Source organism: Cebus imitator, unplaced genomic scaffold, assembly GCF_001604975.1.
Source record: "Cebus imitator isolate Cc_AM_T3 unplaced genomic scaffold, Cebus_imitator-1.0 Scaffold7, whole genome shotgun sequence".
In the NCBI taxonomy this organism is placed as follows: domain Eukaryota; kingdom Metazoa; phylum Chordata; class Mammalia; order Primates; family Cebidae; genus Cebus; species Cebus imitator.
Window position 1 is genome coordinate 10,373,128 of NW_016107322.1, and position 24,724 is coordinate 10,397,851.

General features: G+C 35.4%; 1 protein-coding gene across 12 annotated transcripts in view; it reads right to left on the reverse strand.

Annotated features, from left to right (window-relative positions):
* ROBO1 (roundabout guidance receptor 1) overlaps positions 1-24,724 on the reverse strand; it is a 1,110,926-nt gene that overhangs the window by 93,733 nt on the left and 992,469 nt on the right. For all 12 annotated transcript variants that reach the window (XM_017539966.2, XM_017539955.2, XM_017539921.2 and 9 more), the window contains 3 exons: positions 19,957-20,077; positions 19,468-19,606; positions 16,644-16,771 (listed from right to left, as the gene is read on the reverse strand). In XM_017539966.2, coding sequence (XP_017395455.1) covers positions 16,644-16,771; positions 19,468-19,606; positions 19,957-20,077 — 388 coding nt within the window. The remainder of the gene's footprint in view (positions 1-16,643; positions 16,772-19,467; positions 19,607-19,956; positions 20,078-24,724) is intronic.

Here is a 24,724-nt window from a genome sequence, read left to right on the forward strand (position 1 = left end):
CAGTTAACAGTAAAGATCACTGAACCATGAATTGATTGCCAACTATGATGTCTCTAGAGGTCTTTTAAAATAGGATTTATTTCCATTTGGCCACAACAGTTTAGATATAACTCTTTCTGGCAAAAGGACAGAGAAATTGAATCTTAAAGTGCTTTCTGTCCTATGACTTTAATTGCATGGACATTCAGAAGTATTTAATTTAAAAAAATATATAATGATAGAAGATTGCTATGGTATTTGGGTCCAAAATAATTTCAGTATTACAAACTTTTAGATTGACTCTATAGAATATGTTTTTGTAAAGCAAATCTATCTACAATAGGACCAATCCTATTAGTGAATATCAGAGAACTGCTTTTTTTTAAATGGGCTAAAATGAAATCATCTTGACTATGGAATTCTTCTGCTCATTTATAGACATGTTTTCACTGCTAGTAGCTAAATGCTAATGAATCCTTAAATTGAGGTGATTTTTTTTTCCATTCTCATCTATATTACTTTTTGAATGCAGAGCTCAGTTAACAGATCTGATAGACTAGAACTGTAAACACCACACTCCAGACATATGAATGGAGTAAGGAAGCGTGTTAAAAAAAAAAAAAAAAAAAAAACATTTGGGAGAAACACATTTTTATTCAAATACAAGGGCGCAAATTCTCAAGTAGTGAAGATAAGTATATTTGAACTGACAAAATCCAGTTGCTGGTATATTGGAGAATTCGTATACATACTCATGAATGATAATATCTCTAACAATTAAGTCTTAGGATATTTTAATAGTAGGTATGATTTCTTTTGGGGGAAAAGATTGAGTTTAACATAAAAGCCTGTCATTACGTCTTTCAACTTTTCAGACATAAAAATAGAGAGATAAAGGGGGCCATTTTTAGAATATATTTAATGGATACATAAAATACCATGAACTTTTCACCTCCACTTAAATATCTCACATTATTCTGTAAAACAATGGTTCTGGAGACAATTTTGGCTGTCACACTGAAGTGGGGAAGAAGGGGAAGGCAGGGAGCTACTAGCATTTACTGGACGGAGGCCAATGATACTGATAAACATCCTACAAAGCCTAAGATAACCTCCCAAAACAACGAATGATGTCGCACAAAAAAAGTGGCAGGACTCAGAAGTCCTGATGTAGATTAGCTATTTAACTTAAAGCTTACCAGAATACTAACATACATTTATTTCACCCCATGTACACAAAGTACCTTGCTTGTGCCTGACATATCACAGATACTAAGAAAACGTGCCTACTCTTATTCTTCCTTTCTAAAAAACATCATCACTTTCCCTAAAAGCAGTTAATAATGTTGCTAGTTACTTGTCTACTAGGGAATCTACAATTCAAATGCAACTAACCCAGCAATCTACAACAACGTGCATGTCACCCAACACATATCTTAGGATCATAATGTCAACGGTAATATTCTCTAGGTCCGCTTGGAAAGCCAGAAACCTACATCTTTCCTGTCTTTTCCCCCTGAAATACACAATTGACCACCAAATTTCATAGTGTTTATATTGTAACTATGTATCCATTCCATCTACCTCCTTCTATCTTTATTGCCAACACTCTGGCCTAAGCTATCCAACAAAACTCACCTGAACTACTATTTTGGTCTTTTCTAGTCCAATCTTATGAAATAGCCCGAGTAACTAAAACAAAATAAAGGGCTGGGCTTGGTGTCTCATATGCCTAACACTGTAATCCTAACACTCTGGGAGGCCAAGATGGGTGGATCACTTTGAGGTCAGGAGTTTGAAACCAGGCTGGCCAACCTGGAGACACCCCATCTCTACTAAAACATACAAAAACATTACCCAGGCTTGGTGGTGGGTGCCTGTAATCCCAGCTACTTGGGAGGCTGAGGCAGGAGAATTGCTTGAACAGGGGAGGCAGAGGTTGCAGTGAGCCAAAATCATGCCACTGCACCCTAGCCTGGGCGACAGAGTGAGACTCTATCTCAAAATAAATAAATAAATAAAAATAATAACAATAATAATAATACAATTAGAGTTTTTTTTTGTTTGTTTTTTTGTTTTGTTTTGTTTTTTGCTTAAAATCCTTCAACGTGGTCCCATCGCTCTTAAAATAGAAAGCTAAATTCTTAATGTGGCCTTGTTGTGTAACAGTTCAGTGTCTTCTCACGTCACCTCTTCTCCCTCTCCTTGATCTAGCCCTATAGGTCTTCTTTCAATCCTTGAGGACACCACATACCCTGCTGCCTCTAGTTCTGTTTATATTATACGCTGGGATCTATCCCTTTCACCCATATCATTACTATTCACTCTTTAGAGCTCAGTTAAAAAAATTATTTTTCAAGAAATTACCTCTAAATTTGACACTAAATCATGTCAGAATGCTACCTATCTTCATAGCAACCTGAACTTTCCTCTCAGAGCACAAATTATAGTTAAAATTATACATTTGTGTGATTGTTTTATGTCTCTCTGAAATTAGCCTGTGTGCTCCATGTAAGCAAGTATTTACTCATTTTGTTTGCCATTATTTCTCTAGAACTTCTCAAGGGGAGGCTGTTACTCACATTTTAAATATCAGTTGAAAGGTTGAAGAAATGACAATAATGCTCCTATAGCTCAGTTGAAAACACTTAGTCCTATCTTTGAGAGTCCACTTTTCAAATCCTGCTGATACTGTAGATATTTGTGTGCAGTTCTCTTCTTCGGTAAGCTCTAAGCTCTGGGAAGATGGGGTCCACATCATTTTTACCTATACATCCTTCATAGTACCCAGCATGCTGTTTTGTACATGGAAAGTGCTCAAGAATTTGGTTTATCTGAAAAATTGGAATGTCTATCTTTAAATGGCATATTTCATGGAGGGTCCAGAGTTAAGGTACATGATGATGTAATGATAACATTACTCAACTAGTAGTTAAACAACTTTGGATCAAGATCCTCTCCAAAAGGAATCAGGCCTGTGATCCTGTATAAATTACATACACATTCTCTATCTGAGTTTAATAATAAGGAGGCATCAGTCTTAGCTAACTGTGTGTGAGATCATATATTAGGAACCCCTTCAGCAGCTCTCTAAGGAATTATTCAGTATATCAATTTTGCAAAAGGAAGAAAATGATCAAGCAACTTTTATAAGGTCACCTATCAGGTAAGACAGGGAGGATTGGAATTCCGGTATCTTCATTCTTCATCTCTCTTTTTTTTTTTTTTTTTTTTTTTTTTTTGAGACGGAGTCTCACTTTTGTTCAGGCTGGAGTGCAGTGGTATGATCTCAGCTCACTGCAATCTCCGCCTCCCGGGTTCAAGTGATTGTCCTGCCTCAGCCTCCTGAGTAGCTGGGATTACAGGCTCCCACCACCATGCCTGGCTAATTTTTATACTTTTAGTATAGATGAGGTTTCACCATGTTGGCCAGGCTGGTCTTGAACTCCTGACCTCAGGTGGTCTGCCTGCCTCGACCTCCCAAACTGCTAGGATTACAGGCATGAGCCACTGTGCCCGGCCTTTCCAGCTCTTAATATGTAAAAAGAGCAATTTTTTACTACATTGGATAATTTGTTTGTAATCTTAAAAAGAGTTAAACCTTACTCTGATGTAATTTTGATTCTGAAATGTTTTGTCTCCATGACCTAAACAAACTGACTTTTAGCAAGAAATGATTTGTATGTGTTAATAAATTAGAAAAACATAGATGCATAATGTATGTGTTAATATATTAGATAAACATAGACATAAAATTACTCTGCTCATATAGGAGCAGTTTCATACTTGTAAAAAGGTTTGAGGGAAAATAACATGTTCTATTTTTTTATTCTCTTATGGAAACCATGTTAAAACAGCCAATTCCATGTCTGAAAAGTGACATGATGCAATATTTGACAATCACTGTAAATGTCAAAGGCAGTGTGAAAGTAAATGCTTTGTAAGCCCCCATCCATGTCTAACGTTGAAAGTTTCAACAATCCTAGCACAGAATTATATGATTTAATGTGTATTCTCAGGAAAGCTAAATCAGGTCAAAATTATTTATTATCAATTATATTTAGTGATTAAGTATATTCTGGGGGAGTTAAAAGCCTAAGGAAAAACACAAGAGCTCTTCTCATCTCTTTGCTAATGACTAAAAGGTACTGTTTGAAATGACTACTTCACCATCCACAAAATAACTTTTTAAAAGCGCCTTTGTAAAATGGGCTATCAGGTTTAATTGTGCAATGCTCTAAATTCTCTCCTAATAACATCGACCACACAAAATAAGTGTCCTAAAGCTAAATTTAGCAACCATTTATGGATTTTCCTACCCTCATAAATCTGTTATAAAGCAATTACTCAGCTATATTTTGTCTTATACTTATTTTAGTATTTTCTGCAGGTGTCTTTGTATGGGCACATTATTTATCAAGTCATGAGAGTAACAGTTTAAAAGCCAATTTAAGTGCTCATGATATTTTAATCAGTTTTGCAAACTTTAGGTGTACTATACAATGTTAACTTCCAATTTATACAAAATACTTTTGAAAACTAAAATAAAAAGAATTACTTTGTATTTTTAAATTACTAACATAAGGCTCAAAGGACACCAGATGCTATGTGATTATCAAGTGTTAAAACTCTAATGATGACCCTGATGTTTGGTGTTTGCTAAAATGATTTGTCAGTCTACAAACAATGAGTACGATACAGCCAATGATTCCTGCTGTGTATATCTATCAAAATATTTAAAACCATAGCAAGCAAAAATAACCCATATATATAGATGCAAAAACAGTCACATATTTAGTTATCTTGTGTATTTAGTTTACTCAGGATTCATCACAAGGTAAAGGTGTTCTTTATGTAAATAGTCTGCAATTATCCTCTTTTAAATAATAAAGTATCTCAATCAGTTTATGTCCAAACAATTCTGGAAAAAATACAACATATTATGTGAATCAACCTAGAATTAATTCTTCCACATTAAATGATACTAACACTGACAATATAATTCCAAGTCTTAAAATTGTGTGAGATTGTTAATACGAATATTTTTAATGAGCTCTCAATGATGAGAGCAAAAAAGTAATTTATTTCTCCAAATTTCATTCCCAGGATAGCAGTTGAGATTTGATATATCCACACAGCTCAGTTATGTATTTCCAGATTGATGCCATTATTTCAGGATGTTTGGTTAAAAGACAGTTGCTCAGTTATACATCCATATAACTGGGCAGTGAGGAAATCCTATCCACTGTTATGTAGATGAATAAATCACAGTAAAACTCAGAACATAATGGGAGGCCTATAATGGGCTATTTATTAGTGTGGTGCTGTGTCACTATTGGTCACAGAATCATCTTATGTATCAATTATTTCTTGTATCCGACTGCTCTACTAATTTCTTCAAATATTTGCCTGGGTGTGCACAATTAAGACAGTATTTCAAATTCTCTGTAGAAAGGCCATGAAGTGAATGCTTTTCTTTTGATTTTTATGATTTATATTCATTTGTTTGAAATAACTGAAAACAACCCAAAATCTTCATGCATGAATGAAAAAAATCTAAGAGAATGCCACACATTCAACAATCATTAGGTTTACAATGGCTGTTTCTTTACGCTATAAGTACACAAGAAGTTCTTTACTTTACTCCTCTCGGGAAAAACAAAACAAAACAAAACAGTGAAGAATCATAGGCCAAAATGCTACTGGGTCTCAATCAAATGAAACAGCATTAAAAAAACCCCAGCAGGAGTGGTGCTCAGCATCCTATTTACACCGCTGGATCAGATCAGTTAGCAGAGGGACTTATTCCCACAAATCACTCTCTTGTTAAACTCTGCAGTGGGACTTCATTAAATCTCTTGGTTGATGACATTTTACTTTCAGCCTGCTCACAAAGAGCTCTGCTGGCAGTGCTGATTCTTTAAAAGTTTCCATCACATATTCGCCTTTTTGGTTTTCTTTTTACCTTTTTTTTGGTTTCCCCCCTTTTTACCATAACAAATCTCTTTCCTGATCAGCGCCCCCTAGTCTTCAGTTGAAAAAATTTTAATCCTAATTTTAACTACAAAATAAACAAGAGGAAGAGGAGGAAGAGAAAAAGGAGGAGAAGGAAGGAGAAGAAACATCACAAAAAACCTCCACAACAAATCCCTTAAGGGTAGCATTTTGAATAAGACTCTTAAGCTTAGTATTAAGAGTATCCATACATACAGGCAGTGGTAAATATATGTTACACTGAAAATGTGTGTCTGTGTGTGTGTGTGTATATATATATACACACATACATATATATGTGTATCTATTCAATATATATACTACATTTAATAGATCTATTTACTACCACCATATATATATATAATCTTCTAACCCCTGAAACACTGTTTACTGTAGCACTACTGACTTTAGTGGGCATCTCTGGATTACTGCCATATGTCATTAAGAATCATTCCCCAAAGAACCAATCTGCTATGTCTCTCAGAGTCTGGCAAAAGCGTGACACACATATCAAGGTTCTTAAAATCATCAAATAAAGCTTTGGGGGGTCTCATAATATGTGTTGCATCAAAATGTTGATGAACTCACAGTTCTCAACCAAGATCTTGGATTATAGTAAACCTAGATTGACTCGGCAAAAAGGTCCCTTGACACTATTAGTTTTGGCTTTGATTCAAATAACCACATTAATGGTCAGAAACAATGCACTATTTTATTGCCAGCATTTTTCAATTCAGCAACTTAAGGAAATTGTTCCAACAAATGATTTAAATGAAGTCTACATCAAAGAAAGGAAATTCAGAATTGAAGGACCCAGTTTTTTCTCTCATTATTTATATGCCTAGCTATCATACAAACTCCAAAAAGTCCTATGCTTTGTACACAAAGAGCAGAGCTCACATGCTGATAGAAAGTTAAACATAGTGAACCCTATTTATGGAAACCACAAATTTACAAAGCAGTCTTTCTTTCCTCCAGAGGTGTTTTTGAATGCAAGTTTTAAAAAGTTTATCCCCTACTGGCAATAAAGTCTACAGTAAGCTATATTGCTTCAGTTTTACCTAAATTTAAATTTTACAATCTGAATTAATTATCTAATCGTTCATTAACACACACACACACACACACACACACACACACACACACGAGTCTGGACAACACAGTGAGACCTCATCTCTACAAAAAAATAAATAAAAGAAAGAAAAAAAGAAATGAGACAGGCATGGTGGCATGCTTCTGTAGTCCCAGCTACTTGGGAGGCTGAAGTGAGAGGATTGTTTCAGCCCAGGAGGTCAAGAGTGCAGTGAGCCATGATGGCACCACTGAACTCCAACCTGGGTGGCATAATGAGACCCTGTCTCAAGAAAAAAGTCATACATTCACATAGTATGTTACACTACAATTAGCATGTATCTTGATTATTTTCAAAGTTGCTAATTCACGTTAGACAATGATCAAATGCACAATTCTTTAAGTGGATTACGCCTTCCGATTCATTTTTTCAAGACTAAATTATATTGAAGTTATTTCTGAGTACAGTATGCCCAAATTTGCTTATATTCAGTTAATTCAATTGTTCCAATATATGGACTATATGGAACAGGCAGTGATGAGATTCAACATTATTCATCCTATCAGGAAATTTAGTGGCACTGAACAAACCAGGGAGGGATAATAATTAAGGTAAAATAGTAACCAAAGCTCACATTAATCGGCTATCAAAAATGTCAAATCTTTATGGACAAAATAACAACAGGAATCTGATGAATTTTTAATTTTGTTTTGGAAGAAAGATGCGGAAAACAGTAATAAAAACAGTAACAACAATTGTATTTGCATAAGCACTCCATAATCCACAACCCGCTTTCTTGGTAATGTAACTATTTTATTCATTATCTTAGTTTATTTTCCTATTAGCTCACTGATATTTATGTTACATGCAATACTAATGCTTTCAACAGATGAGAACTTTGAATCTCAGAGAAGCTAGGCAACTTGCCTGGGATTCAACAAGTGATGTGTATCAGGATGAGCACTTAATTCACTCACACAGAAAATGTTACAAGAACATGAAGGTTTCTATGATGGTTAATTTTATGTGTCCATTTGAGTGGACATCCAGATGACGGTAACATGTTATTTCTGGGAGTGGCTGTGACTGTTTCTGGAAGAGACTGGCATTTGATATGGTAAACTGAGTAAAGAAGATATGCCTTCACCAATGTGGGTGGGCATCATCCAATCCGTTGAGTGTCCAGGTAGAAAAAAAGGTAGAGGAAAGGCAAATATGCTATGTCTTCTGAAGGTAGAACACACATCTTCTCCTGTTCCCCTAATGTCAGAATTTTGCTCTTGGACTGAATTACACCACCTGCTTTGCTGGTTCTTCAGCTTTCAGATGGCAGATGGTGGGAATACTTGACCCCCTATACCAATATTTATAATAAATTTCCTCTTATTATCTCTGTATATGCTATTGAGTGTGTTTCTCTGGATAACACTAACTAAAACAGATGCCTCTGAGACTGCAGTAAACAATCACACTAATAAGGCAAAGCAAGCAAAGTGTGTGCCTAAGGAACTTGTAGTCAAGCAGTTCAGACATTGAAACCCTATTAAGGGCAAGAGTAGCATCCAATGGGTATGTGAATGGGAAATACCTAACTCTCACTGGGATGGGTAGTGTCTGAAAAGCTTGCTGGAAGATGTTTATGTGAACCAAATTCAAGGATAGGAGTAATTAGCAAGTAGAAGATGGGGCCGGTGAGGTTGGGGCATTTTAGATCAAGGAGCCAACATAACAAAAAGCCCAGAGCTAAGCTACATGGTGGTGTGTACACACAAAAAAATATAGGAATATAGCATACTATACTAAAGTAGTAGCAAGAAAGGAGGCTAGCATCATTAAAAGGATTTCGGATTTTATCCTTGAGAGATAGGAACCATGGAAATCATCTATGGAAGGAATTATAATTAAAACTGTATTTTAGGTAGATAAACTGAAAAATCTTTTTAAAGTTATTAAAAAAAATTTTTTTTTAACACTGAGTCTCACTGTATTGCTCAGGCTGGTCTTGAACTCCTGACTCGAGTGATCCTCCTATGATGACCTCCAAAACTGCTGGGACTATAGGTGTGAGCCACTGTCCCCAGATTTTTTAGGTAGATTAAGCTACTGTGTGAAGAATGAATTCTATGAGACAAGGTGGAGGCAAAGAACCTGGTTAGAAGTTAACAGTTTCCCTGAGAGATGATAAAGGCCTAAACTAGAGCAATGATAAGAAGAGAGGTGGTGAGAGAGTTGAGAAATATGTAAATGGCAAAATAAGTAGGATTTTGTGATGACTGATTAAGAGTAAGACATGGGAAAACAGGAGTGTGAAGGATAAACAGTAAAGCTGTCGGCTGGCTGTATGTCTGCAGGTTGCATTGCCAACAAGTAAAATAAAGAATATGAGGGAATTCAGCTTCTGATGTCTAGTCTGCTCTTATTTTCTCTTCTTTACTATTAAATTCTGTGAACGAACGTTTACAGACTGGGTTAGTAGAAACTTAAAGGCTCAGACAAACCTCTGACAGCTGCTTCTTGTTTTACTGAAAGTTATAATTACTCTTTGACTCTGAACTCCTTGGACAGTAAACGCGGGTCAATCATAAACTGCAGTGCCCTAGATATTTCAGCAAAAGTTTCTTTTCTGAAGCCTGTAGTTTACTAGCAGCAAGGAGAGAGGCTCTAGGAAACATCCCATTAGTAGCAATTAAGCCAGGCAAAAGACAGCACAGGTCTTTTTTTCTGTCTTTGTGTCTCCCTTGTTGCATGTCAATCTCATACTTTAAGGCTCAGACTCCTAGAAGCTGTCACTGGCTAATCAGTCCTAATGAGGAAGTGTTATGCTCCTTCATTGCACAGTTGGCATTAATACTTATGGGAAGCATCAGACAAAATAACAATTCTACAGCATAGAATATAATGTACATTCTTTTGATGATTTGCTTTAACATTCCTATTGTATGTCAACAATAAATTTAAAGAAATAGCAACATTATTCATAACATTGTATTTTATGGTTAAAAAACAACTGATAAAATCGAGAGACTAGGGTGACTTCACATCAAGAGAAGGAAAATGGACAAGCTCTTATGAGAGAAGAGCTGGGATTTCACAGAAATCCCATTCACCTGATAACAGGGCATCACCTGGTGTGGCCATGTCTGGCAATGTTTGGCACCCGTCTCTCCTTTTTAACAGAGCTTCAGAAATTGACCAGTTCCTATAAGAAGCCTGGAGAAGAGTACAGCGGGGTATGGACTGAGAGCTAAATGCACTGCTTCCTGTGACTGAGTGGCCCAGCACTCAGGCCTCAAGAGAAATGAGAAGACTAAATGTCTTTTAGTTCTTATTGTGAGACAGAAAACAAAAATGGGATTGGATTTTCTTAATGTTTCAACTCAGGGAGATAAAAGGTGATTGCTGGGAAATGGTTGGTGTATGGAACTCTGTTTTCAGGCCATTTTCGGTTTGGTTTCCTGTGACTGATGGGACACAGCGATGGGAACATGATCACTCTGGTGATAGAGAGTCAGAAATTTACTTTGGAAATGAAATTGTGACAGTAAGAAGAGCTGCTTTATCTGTGAAGTTACAAAAGGAGTGGAAAGATTAATAACGCCATCTAGTTTGCCTTGTGTAAGCAATGCGTGTCACTGAAGCAAGGAATCATAAGGAATCTTAGAGGGTGAGGACAAATTCAGAAACGGGAGAAATTCAAACTTTAAACTATGTGGGTTTATCATCTATCTTTCTTTTGGAATAGGATTCCTCAAAAATGGAATAATTTAAAAGGCCACAAACATAATTGTCATTGAAGGTAAATAATTTATAAATTTTATAAGGTTTGTTGTTAACAATAGAATAAATAGAATTATGTTTTATTTTTCAAGTATTTTGAAGCTGTATTTGCCATGCTTCCCCTAAAGCCTGCTTCAAACAAAGAAGAGAGCATTGACTTTTCTTTTCAAATTAATCATTTTAGTTTTAAAATAATAATTTAATTTTACTATCAACTGATTCTAAGAAGAACCTGAAGGCCACTTGGTAAGCATCTAATAAATACCTAATGGGTTTAGATTAAAAAGTAAAATAATATAAAAACAAACCTGCATCATTCTGGAATACCAAAGGGGGGCATAAATTTTAGCAGTGTCAATGACTTACTGTTTAAAAACATGGTAGGGTGCCTCTATGCATCTGTTTTGTTCTGGTTAGATTTTCCATTTTATAGGTATGTTACAACCTGTAAAATTTTTATAGATACTGTAGTATATATCTTTATGTCTTAAAAGATGGGGCAATTAGGCAACATGAAACAACATTTTGGGGAATAATTCATTCCTACCAACACAAGCCAGCAATCCTAACACTTGTCAAATTGAGATGCTATAGTTTAAATATAACAAGGTAATAAATCAAAATTGAGGTGACATGTCTTTAAAAAGATGCTCGATTTTGTTTGTGTATTTTACGTTCACCAAAATGTTTCTTGAAAAGAAAGGTGTGTAGATGTTATACATATGGAGAGAAATAGGGATGCAAACACTAAGTATAAATGTAACAGTACTGATGGTTAAAATTTAGAGGTAATTAACCTTTGATTAGTTTAGAAAATGATGTAATGTAAGGTTCAGGTTAACTGAATTTTCTGGCTAACTGGAAGTTAAGCAGAAACACTTTTTTGTTGTAATTTCCCCACAAAGGATTATTTCGCCATTTTGTATTGGTGATATAATGAATATTGATTATTCTTCAGTAGGTCATTACTGTAGAGCCTCTGGATCTCATTCTAACAATTAGTTTCAACAATATACCAATATTGGCGTACTGTATATACCAACATGCAAGTTAAAGGAATTAGGATTTCTTTTTATTATGTAAATATTTACAGAGCCTAGGAAACATATATTTTTAGCCCAAACTTCCTAATATCGCCAAAATTTTATTACAGTTTGCCTCTTTCCTAAGTAAAATAAAATTTACATTATTAAGTAATCAATATGTTATTTGATTCAAAATTTTAATTTGACTTTGGCATTCCACTGGCCAGGCACAAGTAATCCCACCAATGTTACACCAGAAGTGACACAGGTTTTAGTAGTGCAATTACTTTCTGTTAACAGAGTGCAACCTCATATTTCATTCATGTTTTGGAATGATCAGTAAGGAGATAAAGACTTTTTGAGGATATTTATTCATGGAGAACCTTTCTGGTCTCTGTGTGAATTGTAATGAAGCACCACTATTTTACAGAGAGAAACTGAGGTACTGAGAATCTAAAAATGTAGAAAACAATCAATCTTAGAGATAACGGAATCAAAATTGTTACAAAAAACCCTCTGCTGAATGTTCTTCCATAATAGTAACACTCCAATGTACACGTAATGCAATCTTTTTGATTAATTTTTCTCCCAAAATGGTCATAAATTTCAATAATTTATCTAACATTTTGTAAAACTCAATACATATCTAGCACTAGGTTTGCTGGCAGGAGCAAAATCCAACACTTTTATTGTAATAACCCATAAGGCTTTTTAATTTAATTTAATTTTTAGAGGTAGCGTCTCACTCCATTACCCAGGTTGGAGTGCAATAATGGGGTTCACAATCACTGCAACTTCCCGCTCTTGGACTCAAGCCATCCTCCTGCCTCAGCCTCCCCAGTAGCTGAGACTACAGGTGCACATCAACATGCATGGCTGATTTTTAAATTCTTTTTTGTAGAGATAGAGTCATGAACTTCTGGCCTCAAGGATTCCTCCTGCCTCAACCTTCCAATAAATCTTTTAAAAAATGAAAATGTAATTTTTTATATTTGAGAAATGTTTTTAATAATGTGTTACATAATAAATTGTCATGACAGTAATAGGATTTCACATTTTTCATTTAAAATAGAACTACTTATCTAGAATTATCTAAAACTATTTTTATTACCAAATAATATTGAAATTAAGCAATAAAGCTATCAATAGTAACACTCATAATATATACAGTGCTCTTTACCTACAAAACATTTACTGTGTAACAGATAGTATGTTAAATATTATATATATATATATATATATATATATATATATATATGATATTGAATCTTTATACAAATGCTATGAGACTGGTATTACTGTGTCCAGTTTACATATGGGTCAACTGAGTCTCAGAAAATTTACTTAAACTCTTCTAGGTTACATAGTGGTAAATGACAGAATCATGATTCCACTAAATTCTGACTGATTCCAATGTCTATTCTCTCAGCAACACCGTCATCTTTAATATTCTTCTTCTACTTTTGTAAGTCTCAAATTGTAAAGACATTTTAAAAACTTATTTCATTCTTTCTGCTGGTTCATCAAGTAACTCCTCACTCCTGAGGTTTGTGAAGTTGCTTGTTTAAAAATAAAAATAAATTTCTGTCCTCCAATCTAGATCTCCTAAATTGAATTTTCTAGAGGCCATATCTGATAATCTGCAAACTTAACAAATAACTTCAGGTAAGTTTAAGAAACACTGTCTAACCTTAGATTTTACTCTGTTCCCTTTTCACCTCTGTTCATTATTAAAAATGCATTTCATTGTATATATTTACGGTAAACAACATGATGTTATGAGCTACAGACAGTAAACAATTACTGTGCTCCTTCAAACACAGGTCATGAGGCAGCATCATTTGCAAATGGTAATCTCTTCAAATTTGATCAAATGGAGCTTACTGTTGGCACTCAGGATCAAAGCCACCAGAAGCTGCTTAAGTTTTCCCTAGGATGTCCCTGTGCTATTTCTTTTCTTTTCATTTTTTTTGAGATGGAGTTTCATTCTTGTTGCCCAAACTGGAGTGCAATGGCGTGATCTCAGCTCACTGCAACCTTTACCTCCCAGGTTCAAGTGATTCTCCTGCCTCAGCCTCTTGAGTAGCTGGGATTACGAGTGCACAACACCACGCCTGGTTAATTTTTTGCATTTTCAGTAGAAACGGGATTTCACCATGTTAGCCAGGCTGGTCTCAAACTCCTGACCTCAGGTAATCCACCCGCCTCAGCCTCCCAAAATGCTGGAATTAGAGATGTAAGCCCCTGCACCTGGTCCCCGTGCTATTTCTATCATTCAAGCAAAAGTCTGAAATGCATATTCACATTCCAAATTTTCAGAATTTATTAAGGTGCCTACTAGATGTCCGGTACCATGAAAGCACTGTGAAGAGCACACAAGGAGAAAAGCCAAGGAAACCCCTAGGGTCAAGAGAGGAATATTTAAAGACATATAGTCTAAAAAACAAAAGAATTTGGGATTACAAGAACACCTTGACAAAGAAAATTCTCAAGTAAGGGTTCTTTTTAAGATGCTGCAATTAACTGGATCTGTGCTGGAGGTGAAAATCCAATGGCAACCCTCATGTAAAGTAATTTATTCCCACAACTTCTACCTGCACCACAGGGCTTTGTTGCCTTAACATCAATTATCCAAATTAAATACTCATGTATGAGACGTGAGGGAGAGAAAGATTATGTTTAACCTCATACCGACTCCAACAGTCTTTTTAAAAATGAACCATACATGAAACACAGAAAGTTTAACAATACAATTATACTACTGATTTTTTTAACTTTAATTATTTCCTGCTATCAAATCGCTTCATTTCTGATTAATTTTCATTGTAATTAAAAGGTATTTTTCTACATTCAATCTCAAAAGATGAGAAAAGGCACATCTTCTCAGGTTTCCTTTGAATGTTTTTTTCTCAGTTATCTTTTGCAGTTGGGAATCATGTTACTCTCTTTAACATACTGTGTTTATTATGCCAGGATGCTAAACATGTTTTAACAGTGATGTTCATAGGCATATTTTATTTTAATTTTGAATAATATGTTCTCAACTATACACAGATCTTTTAAAAATCTATAGAAAACACAATACAGTTGAAATGAGAGCTTCTAAATTCAAGTAGTTTCTGAATTTGATAATCTGTACCCAAATTCCATTGAAATCCAGGCTTAGAAAGCAAGATTTCCATATGGAAAACTTAAGGCTGAATGAGTTTTGTAACTGAATTTACAATTGTAGGAAGAAACTCTATTTTGATTTCATTGTCTACTGTATACACAGCAGAATTGCTGTTATTTATAAAAGCATCAGGCTACCAAGGTAAAGTACTTTAAAACACAAAGCGAAACACATTTCACTGACTAATACCATAGGCAGTCAACCTCCTTATCACAATTGCCTGGAGACAGACACACCTTTTCATGTCTTGTATTTATCCTGGCTACTTTCACTCCCTCTGGAGGGCTTTTGAACTTGGATTTGACACCTCTTAAATTTATGCTTTCCGTAAATGTGAAGAGGATTTCTTTTCTTAGTTTTAGCCTTACTTGGAGTTCAAGTCTAACTTAGATTAAAGGGAAGTAGTCTTGGCCTTAGAAACTCAATGTTTGTTCTTGATCTTTCTTTTTTTTTTTCCTCTTATTTTTATGAGGCTGAGCTAAAAAACCCAAAGTGGGATATAATGGCTTTAGACACAGGAAGGAAATATTCCTCCTCTTTTTTTTCCTAGTGTAAAAAGCCCACAAGGCTCTTTTGTACAAAGCCCACAGTAGAAGCACTCCCTCAAAAGCCACCTTTTTTTTTTTTTTTCTTAATAGTCTTGGAAGAGATAGTATTCAGAAAATAGACAGCATCAAGTGTTGCTAATGTTAGACCCCAAAACAAGCTAAGTGGTTTATGGCCAGAGCTCCCATTTACTACATATACTGTCAAAATAGGAATTTTTTCCCAACCAATAAAATGTTTTTTAAAGGTCATTGTCTCTGAAATTCCACAATACACAACTTGCCACTTAAAAGGAAAAAAAAAATAGGGGAAAGTTCTAACATGAGACATAGTGAAAAATAATCAGCATGACATCATGGAGAAAAACAAAATGGGATTATGAGAGTGAAAAACTTCTGTATTATGGATGCAAAGGAGGTGACAGAACTATTTCCTCATATCAATGTAAGATGTGACTTTGACTTTCAAAAACCTTGTATCCATAGAATATGGTCTCCACTTGGGCTCATTTGATACTAAATAATAAATCTGTATCAAAATTAGCAAAGTACAAACACAATGCATTCATTCAACTGGTATTTATTGAGTGTTATGACACAGGCACTATGTGCACAGAAAATAATTTCAAAGCCCTTACTCTATGAATGAATCCTACATTCTAAAGAGTGACAGAATCTTCTTGTTTAGGCCCTTGAGAGTGCATGATCTTAAAGTAATCAAAGATTTGTTTTTGTCCAAACACAAAGTTTCCTCCAAGACAGCAAGAGCATCATTTAATTAACAGATTAGAAGGGCTCTATGTTTGAAGACCTGGAGTTTAAAGCACACTCTTGGCTTTTACTTGACCAAGATAGAACTCTACATAATTTTGAACATTTAATTCAATTTCCTGTAACAAATACTTAGAACTTCCATAGGCAAAAACAGTATGTGTTCTTTAAATATGTTTGAAATACATATTTAGAGCCATACATAAAGTCTATATGTAATATAAGCCTATACATAATATTTTCTTCAATTTTCAGCATTACATTTTGTATGCTAAAACAACCACAACAAAGACTTCCCCAATTCCTACCTTGAACAGTCAGAGTAGCAGATGCTTCAGCTTTTCCAACCATATTTTCTGCAACACAAGTGTAGGAACCCATGTCGGCAGCCATTACCTTCTTAATTTTCAAGGTATGATCATCTCGGATTTCATATCTAATGACATAACAAAAGAAAGCACAGTTAAGTGACTTTCTACTTGAAAGATCTCATCATTATACATTCAGTGCTTCAAATCACACGCCATATTCACTTCTGATAATTTAAAACGATGCATAAAATGTGGTATTCCTCTAAGTCAGCTGGCAGAAGAGAAGCTTGTTTTTATCATTATGTGGGCTAACTACTTGCTAAAAGAAGATTTTGGGATAACATTGGCATTTACCTACTTATTTCCTCAAGCTATTGTGCTAACACTAAAACGAAAAGATAGTGACCCCTAATTAAACTCTTATCATTTGCCAGACTTGAAATGTTTTATAGATTTTATCAAAGTTTTTATAACAGTGATATGAAATCACTGTTATGCTCACCTTCATTTATTGGATCAGGAAACTGAGGTATAGGAGGTAAAGTAACTTGGTCTTGGTCCGCATCTAGTTCAGTGGCAGAGTTGAAATTTGAACCCACTTTCATTTTCAAGCTCACTTGTCTTGCCTCATCTTCCCTCCTCTTAAATGTTGGGTTTCCCTTGAGCTTTCACTTTAGTCCTCTTTTCACTATACATGATCTCCCTTAGTTATGTTATCTGCTATATTTTCTATATTGATCTACCATGCAACTATTTCCAACCCCTAATTCATCCAGGTTCCAAATTCAGATTTCTAACTGACTAGTAATTAGACATCACATCCCATAGGCACCTAATATTTAATGTATTAAATAAAACTTTATTTTTCTTCCCCTAACATAAACCAACTCCTTTTCTTAACACATTTACCTGTCTTCTTTCACCAGCTGTCTATATCTAACAAGTCATCCAAGTTGTCATTTTAGTCTTAGAAATTTGTCTTTCCTGTAGAGTCCTGTCTCCATCTCACCTTGCAGTTCAGATCTGGATAGCCACAAAAATATCCCTGCAACTAGCCTCTCCCCAGAATAATGTAACACCCATAGTGCTAACAAAATTAATTTTTCTTATTATTTTTTTTGGATATGGAGTCTTACTCTGTCACCTAGGCTGGAGTGTAGTGGCATGATCTCCTCTCACTGCAACCTTCACTGCCTGGGCTCAAGCAAGTCTCCTGTCTCAGCCTCCCCAGTAGCTGGGGTTACAGGCATGTGCCACCGTGCCCGGCTACTTATTGTATTTTAGTAGAGATGAGCTTTCACCATGTTGGCCAGGCTGATCTCAAACTCCTGACTTCAGGTGATCCACCCGCGTCAGCCTCCCAAAGTGCTAGGATTATGGGCATGTGCCACCGTGCCCAGTCAACAAAATTAATTTTTTGAAAGAGTAAACCCATTTATACTAACAATCTTGGCTCACCACTGTGCATACAATATCATAAGAAATTCTTTATTATACAAAGCCCCTCTTGGCTTCAACCTGATATCTCATACTTCTCATCATAAATCCTATGCCCGAGCCATGCTAAGCTTTATGCCACTCAGCATATATGACATTACTTCTCAGCTTTGTGTCTATGTTGTGATGACCTATTTCCTGGAATACTCTTCTCTTCTTCCTTATCAGATTGATACATATTTTTCAAGACATTACTTATGTGTCATGTTTCTTTGAGAACTCTCTCCCAAACTTCCCCTTTTGAGCGGGCACAGGTTTACCTTTATGTGACAAAACGACTTGTGTATTAGTCCATTCTCACACTGCTATGAAGAATATCCAAGACTGGGTAATTTATAAAGGAAAGAGGTTTAATTGACTCACAGTTTCACACGGCTGGGGAGACCTCGGGAAACTTACAGTCATGGTGGAAGCCACCTCCTCACAGGGCCACAGGAGAGAGAATGAGTGCCAGCAGGGGAAAGGCCAGATCCTTATAAAACCATGAGATCTTGTGAGAACTCACTCACTATCACAAGAACAGCATGGGGGAAGCCACTCCTATGATTCAGTTATCTCCACCTGATTGCACTCTTAACACGTGAATCTCATGATTCAAGGTGAGATTTCGGTGGGAACACAAAGCAAACCGTATCAGCTTGATAATGTTATTCTGTATCTATCAATACATTTCCTTTTGGGAGCTCCTTGAGAGCAGAAACTATGTCTAAACCACTACTGTAATCCCAACACCTAGAGAGAAGGCTCAACACATGTTTGCCGAATGAATGAACATACTGGAGAAGACAGCCCACTGACAATACCTGAAAGCCTTTATTTTATTGCCTCATTCCCTAAGGCTCCCTGATTCGTGCATCTCTGCTCCTAGCCAATTTGAGGACTTGACAGATATCAAGAAATTCTGACCTCTCCTACCCTTCTCTGGTGTTATTATAGCTGAGGAAAAGGAAGCCTGATTTTTAAGTGGCTCATAGATATGTTGGTAATGCTGTATCTATTTTTCTTCCCTTTCCTGCCTACTACCATACAAAAATCAGTATTAACTGTCATCTGGCTAAACAGAAGACAAACCTGTGATATTAAAGAATATCACATTTTACAAGTGTTCCCTGTGCAGCCGAGGGTCATGAATGCACAGTTCTCTGCAAGCCTCAGATAAAGCAGGATGGCAACCTCCTGGTGCTAATTATCTCTAGTATTGTATCTGGCCCCTGATCAAGGATTCTAGAGTGGACTCTTCCAATGGCCTGGATGCAGAGAGGATGTGATGAGAAACGTAGAGATGCTGAGTGGATAAATCACATCATGAAACTCTGATCTGTACCTGGACTTGGGCAGCTCTCCATCATCTTTCCTCCACCGTACTGTAGGCACTGGGTCACCTCGGGCCTCACATTTAAATTCTGCACTGTCATCCACAGTTACCGCCAAGTTACTGGGTCTCTTCACAAATGATGGTCTCTCTAAAATTAGAAAGAGCCGTCTCAAGGTAAAATTTTAAAATGAACCAAGTGAAAAACACTTTAGGAGTTCAGTAAGAGCATATTTTTAACTTAAAATAATAGTGGGGAAATTATTCCACAGAGTTCCCTCTTTCTAGAAGCTTCTCCTGAGGTCTAGTGATTCTTCCTAGACCTCCACCCATATCTTCGGCTATTTTATCTCAGACTGCTTCTCTGGTTTCTTCTCTCCTCTTTCTACCCAGCCTCCCAAAAATATTTGGCTTGCCAATATTTCTTTCTCCCTTGTATACAGATACAAAATGATAAGAGATATATTTTTCGATAAGAAAATGAAATAAAATTACACTTACCTAAAACAGTTAGTTCTGCTACTTCACTCTCACGTTCCCCAACCATATTGGTGCCAACACAAACATATTTGCCAGCGTCACTTTTACGGGTGTAAGTGATCATGAGCTTTCCTCCTCGTATCTTAAAAAAAAAGTTTCACATTAATACTACTAAAATTGCTTCAGCTATGTTTACATGACAGAGGTCTTCATAAGTGAAGACTACTTTCTAAGCATATAAATAAAAGTATAATTATATCAAACAGCTGATGTGTAGTATTTGCAATTTTTAGGTAGTAACATTCAAGAGAATTGACTCTAAAGGTACAATATAAAAGAAGCAAAAATGTTTATCCTTACTTACATTTCATGGACAGTTATTATATTCTGTATAGCTGGAAACTTGTTGCCCAATCGACCAAGTTATTTCATATTATTTATTTAAGTGAAAACCACAAAAAAACTGCGTGAGTAATTTGGTTAGCAAGAGGAAAGAGAAAAAGAAAATTCTTAATACCATATGACTATAATTAATATAGAAATATGTATTAGCTGTAAGTGATTTTAAGAAAATGTATTCTAGCAGTATATGAATTAATTAAAATGTCTCTAATAACTTGATTTCCCAGAGTTGCTTTAAAGGAATGTATCTTCATTGCCGAAACACAGTAGAATGTGTCATTTCCTTAAAAACATGATGTTGCTAACACCCAAGCTGTTTCTGGGAACTTAGGAGGCAGAGACTGAACAGGTCCCAATAAATCATCTGGAAAGTCACATTTGAGCACACTCTTGAACATAGAATTAATTGATTACAAATTAATTTTAAATGTAAGCAGGCATACAGTACAAGATGTCAACATTAATTAAGATTGGCCTGTCCTTACTTAATTTAACATGCTTTTGGTTCGGTGTTGAGTTCAGTTACCTATGAATGTGTATAATGCCCTGATCTTAGGTTTTGTTAGGGAAAATTTCCAGAATGTTTATTCATAGAGGTTTAGACCTCATAGTTACTAACTAGGTGAAGGAAGGAAGGAAGGGAGGAAGGGAGGAAGGGAGGAAGGGAGGGAGGGAGGCAGGGAGGATGGGAGAGAGGGAAATATTCAAGCACATTTTTTTCAGAATACATTATGGAGTTCATTGAGACTACTACTTTGTAAAGATAAGGTTTTGGATGCCTCACTTTTTTGAAAGCCTAAATAGGTTTATTTTAATCTAGGCATCCTAACTAGGTATTCTGGCCAAGTCTTTACCTATTAGAGCAAACAAAACATTAACACAATTTTTAACTTTTGTTAGTTTAGAACTTGATTTTTTTTCAATAGTATCATAAAGAAATGATCATCCTGCTCCAGATTACTATCCAGAGATTCTTCTCTGCATCGTTCATCATTCTATCCTCATACGCAGAATAATGCCTACACATAGTAGTCACTCAAAATATTGTTGTTAAATGTAAACTACTATTGTTAGCCTATTATCCAATTTAAAACATTTCTGTAAAAGTTTATTACAGTTATATGTTAAAAATCATTTTATTATTTCATACATACTTAAATTTTCAAATGGAAAAATATAAAGCAAATAAATGTCACACAAAAAGTGCATGTTAATTACCATCAGTACTTTTGAACGTTCTTCTTTTAATTCTGTGTGTATACACACACACTCACATACACATATGCATATACACAGACATACATACAGTGAATATGTTTATATATACGTATACACATATAAACATATATACATACACATAATTTTCCTAAAGTAGAATCATGTGAGATACGCTGTTTTGTACGCTGCATTTTCAACAGTATGAGGCATTTTTATATTTTAAATGTTCAAGAAATTTTACACAGATCCTCAGCCTCAATTTCCATGGCTACCTACAATTCTAACATTTAGGTTTATTATATTTTATTTAACTATTCCCCTACTGATAGATATTTAACATATTACTGCTAGCTAATTTAGGTATGTCATTCTTCCCTCTTATGAACAGTATTGAAATCAGCATCCTTTCGTATACATCTTTTCTCATATGTGCAGTTATTTCCTGAGGAGCTATCGAAGTAGGATTCTCAGATGTATACCCAACTTAAGGCTATTGGTTTACATTGCTAATGATCTTATGCTTTATAAAGTCCTTTTAGCAGGACTTAGTGTATAGTATAAAAATATCATTTAAATATCTTTATTTATCATAACCCCGCTGTGAGACTGGGGAAGTGTTAAAATAACCTCGTTTTTCACTAAAGGGAACAGTGGCTCAGAAAAGTATAACCTCTCCTCCCACATACCTCCGGTATGTCCATTGTAACAACATGTTTTATCTATGCTTTTAAATGTCAGTCTCCCTGACCTTACTATGAACATTGAGGCAGAGGAGCGTATCTAATTCCTCTTGAGAGCCCTGTTACAATGCCTTGTAAATAGTAAAAATTTTGTGGGAGGAAAGTGACTTGTGCAATGTCACATAACAAGTTGGAACAAGATAAAGACTTTAAGATATATCTCTTTGGCTATAAGAGTTATACAAATGAAAAATAAATGCACAGCCCCACATCCCTATTATCTTAATTACTGTTTAATAAACTTGAGTTTAAAAACTTGAGTTCTTGAAGTCCAGAATAATTTGAGTATCATTTTACCAAGATCTTCTAAAAAGAACTTTTGTAACCTTTCATGCACTGATTTTGGAATACTCGCATAAACATTTCCAGAAATCTTAAGGAAAAAAAATTATTACAGGAAAAAGGGATGGCCACGCATGGTGGTTCATGCCTGTAATCCCAGGACTTTGGGAGGCCGAGGCAGGTAGGTCATGAGTTTGGGAGTTTGAGACCAGCCTGGCCAATATGGTGAAATCCCATCTCTTCTAAAAATACAAAAATTAGCCAGGCATGGTGGCGCATGCCTGTAGTCCCAGCTACTTGAGAGGCTGAGGCAGAATAATTGCTTGAATCTTGGAGGCGGAGGTTGCAGTAAGCTGAGACTGTGCCACTGCCCTCCAGCCTGGATGACAGAGCAAGGCCCAATCTCAAAAAAAAAAAAAAGAAAAGAAAAGAAAAAAGGAAGGTGAAAAATCCAATATCTGAAATGGAAGTTTAATTAGTTGAGGTGTAGCTAGATGTTTCTTTATTAATTCTACAACTTTGGCTAGCAAATGGAGCCTCCTCCTATGCCACAGAATCTGACCTTGAAGTCACTGCATATTTAGAAGCCAAGTTTATTGCTGAAAGAATTACACAATAATAAATAAAAGATATACCAAAATAAGAGAAAACACATGCTTTTAACATCCTCTTTATTTTAAAAGTGAATAAGTGTTAAATGTGTTTTGTCACCTATAAAATGTAAGGGTTTAAGGATAATTTTAAGACATATTCAATATATAGAAAAGTTGTGAGTCAAAGGATAATAACATAAATAATTGGCAACAGCATAGGTTTCTTTCTACAGCTTCAGTGTAATATAGTACTAATTTATGCTTACAAATCTTAAATACTTCGGAATGTAGAATTTTAAATCAACTTGCTTTTGCACATGTGGGGCACCCATTAACATTATATATTACAGCCCAATGCTATTATATGTTGAAAGAATCCATACAAATGGAGAAGGACGGGGATTAATTAACAAGAGTAATGAGGGGACTGCCAGGAGATTCACAGACATGGAAAAATTCCAATTTCGAGATGAATGGAAGGAAACAATAGTTGAGGTAAACCAAAATTCAAAGAGAGCTATAAAACACTAAGGAATTTGTAGTATGCAGCCTATTACCATAGCTCCAATTATATGTTATACTTAGCTGAATCCTGAAAACATTGTATAACTGAATCTATCAGACCTATGCTTTGGGAGCACATATCCATGTTTTTGGTATTGAATATAAATAGAAGAACTGTTTCTTTTCAATAAACATTTATTTTACAGCCATCTTTTACAACTAAATCACATTGACTGTGTAAATTGAAAGTCACCCATCAGGCATTTTACAAATACTTTCTCTATTCTTTGTAAGTAAACAAACCTTGAGTTTGTTTACTCTGTAAAACTTTTCTACAAGAAATGTTATTTGATAAATCAAGCATCATAGAAAACTGTTTTCATTAGTAATATAATATGACTAAAAAGCATATGGTTATGCAGTGTTCATATATATAAAACTTCAATATCAATGCAAAAATATAAAACAAATCAAGTCCTGAAAAAAACATTCAACTTGCAAAACGGTTTTAATGAGAAAAATGCACTTTTTGTAACAATATCAGATATTAATCACCAATGACTAAACAAGGTCAACTAAATTGTACCTTTGTTTTTCTACTCAGTGTCTGCTTTACCAACATTATCTAGGTAAAACCCAAAGATAACAAAACATACACAAAAATTTAAATTTTTTAAAAAAGATTTATAAATCCTAGATAAATATTTAGATATCTGTACTTAGGAGAGCAAAGTGAGCATGGGCTCTGGAGTCAGACTACCTTTTATTATGTATGTGTAACTTTAGCCAAAATATCAGTTCCTCTGTATTGCTTTAACCCTAAAATGGGAATCCTATTAATATCGAACTCTAAGGATATTAGGAAGATTACAAAATATATGATATAAAGCACTTAGAAAAATGGCTGCCCAGGGGGAGGTTCCAAGATGGCCAAATAGGAACAGCTCTGGAGTGCAGTTCCCAGCGAGAACAGCGCAGAGGGTGAGTGCTCACGGCATTTCCAAACAAGTTTTCACTGCACACAGACCAGGAGGTTTCCAGCCGAAAAGC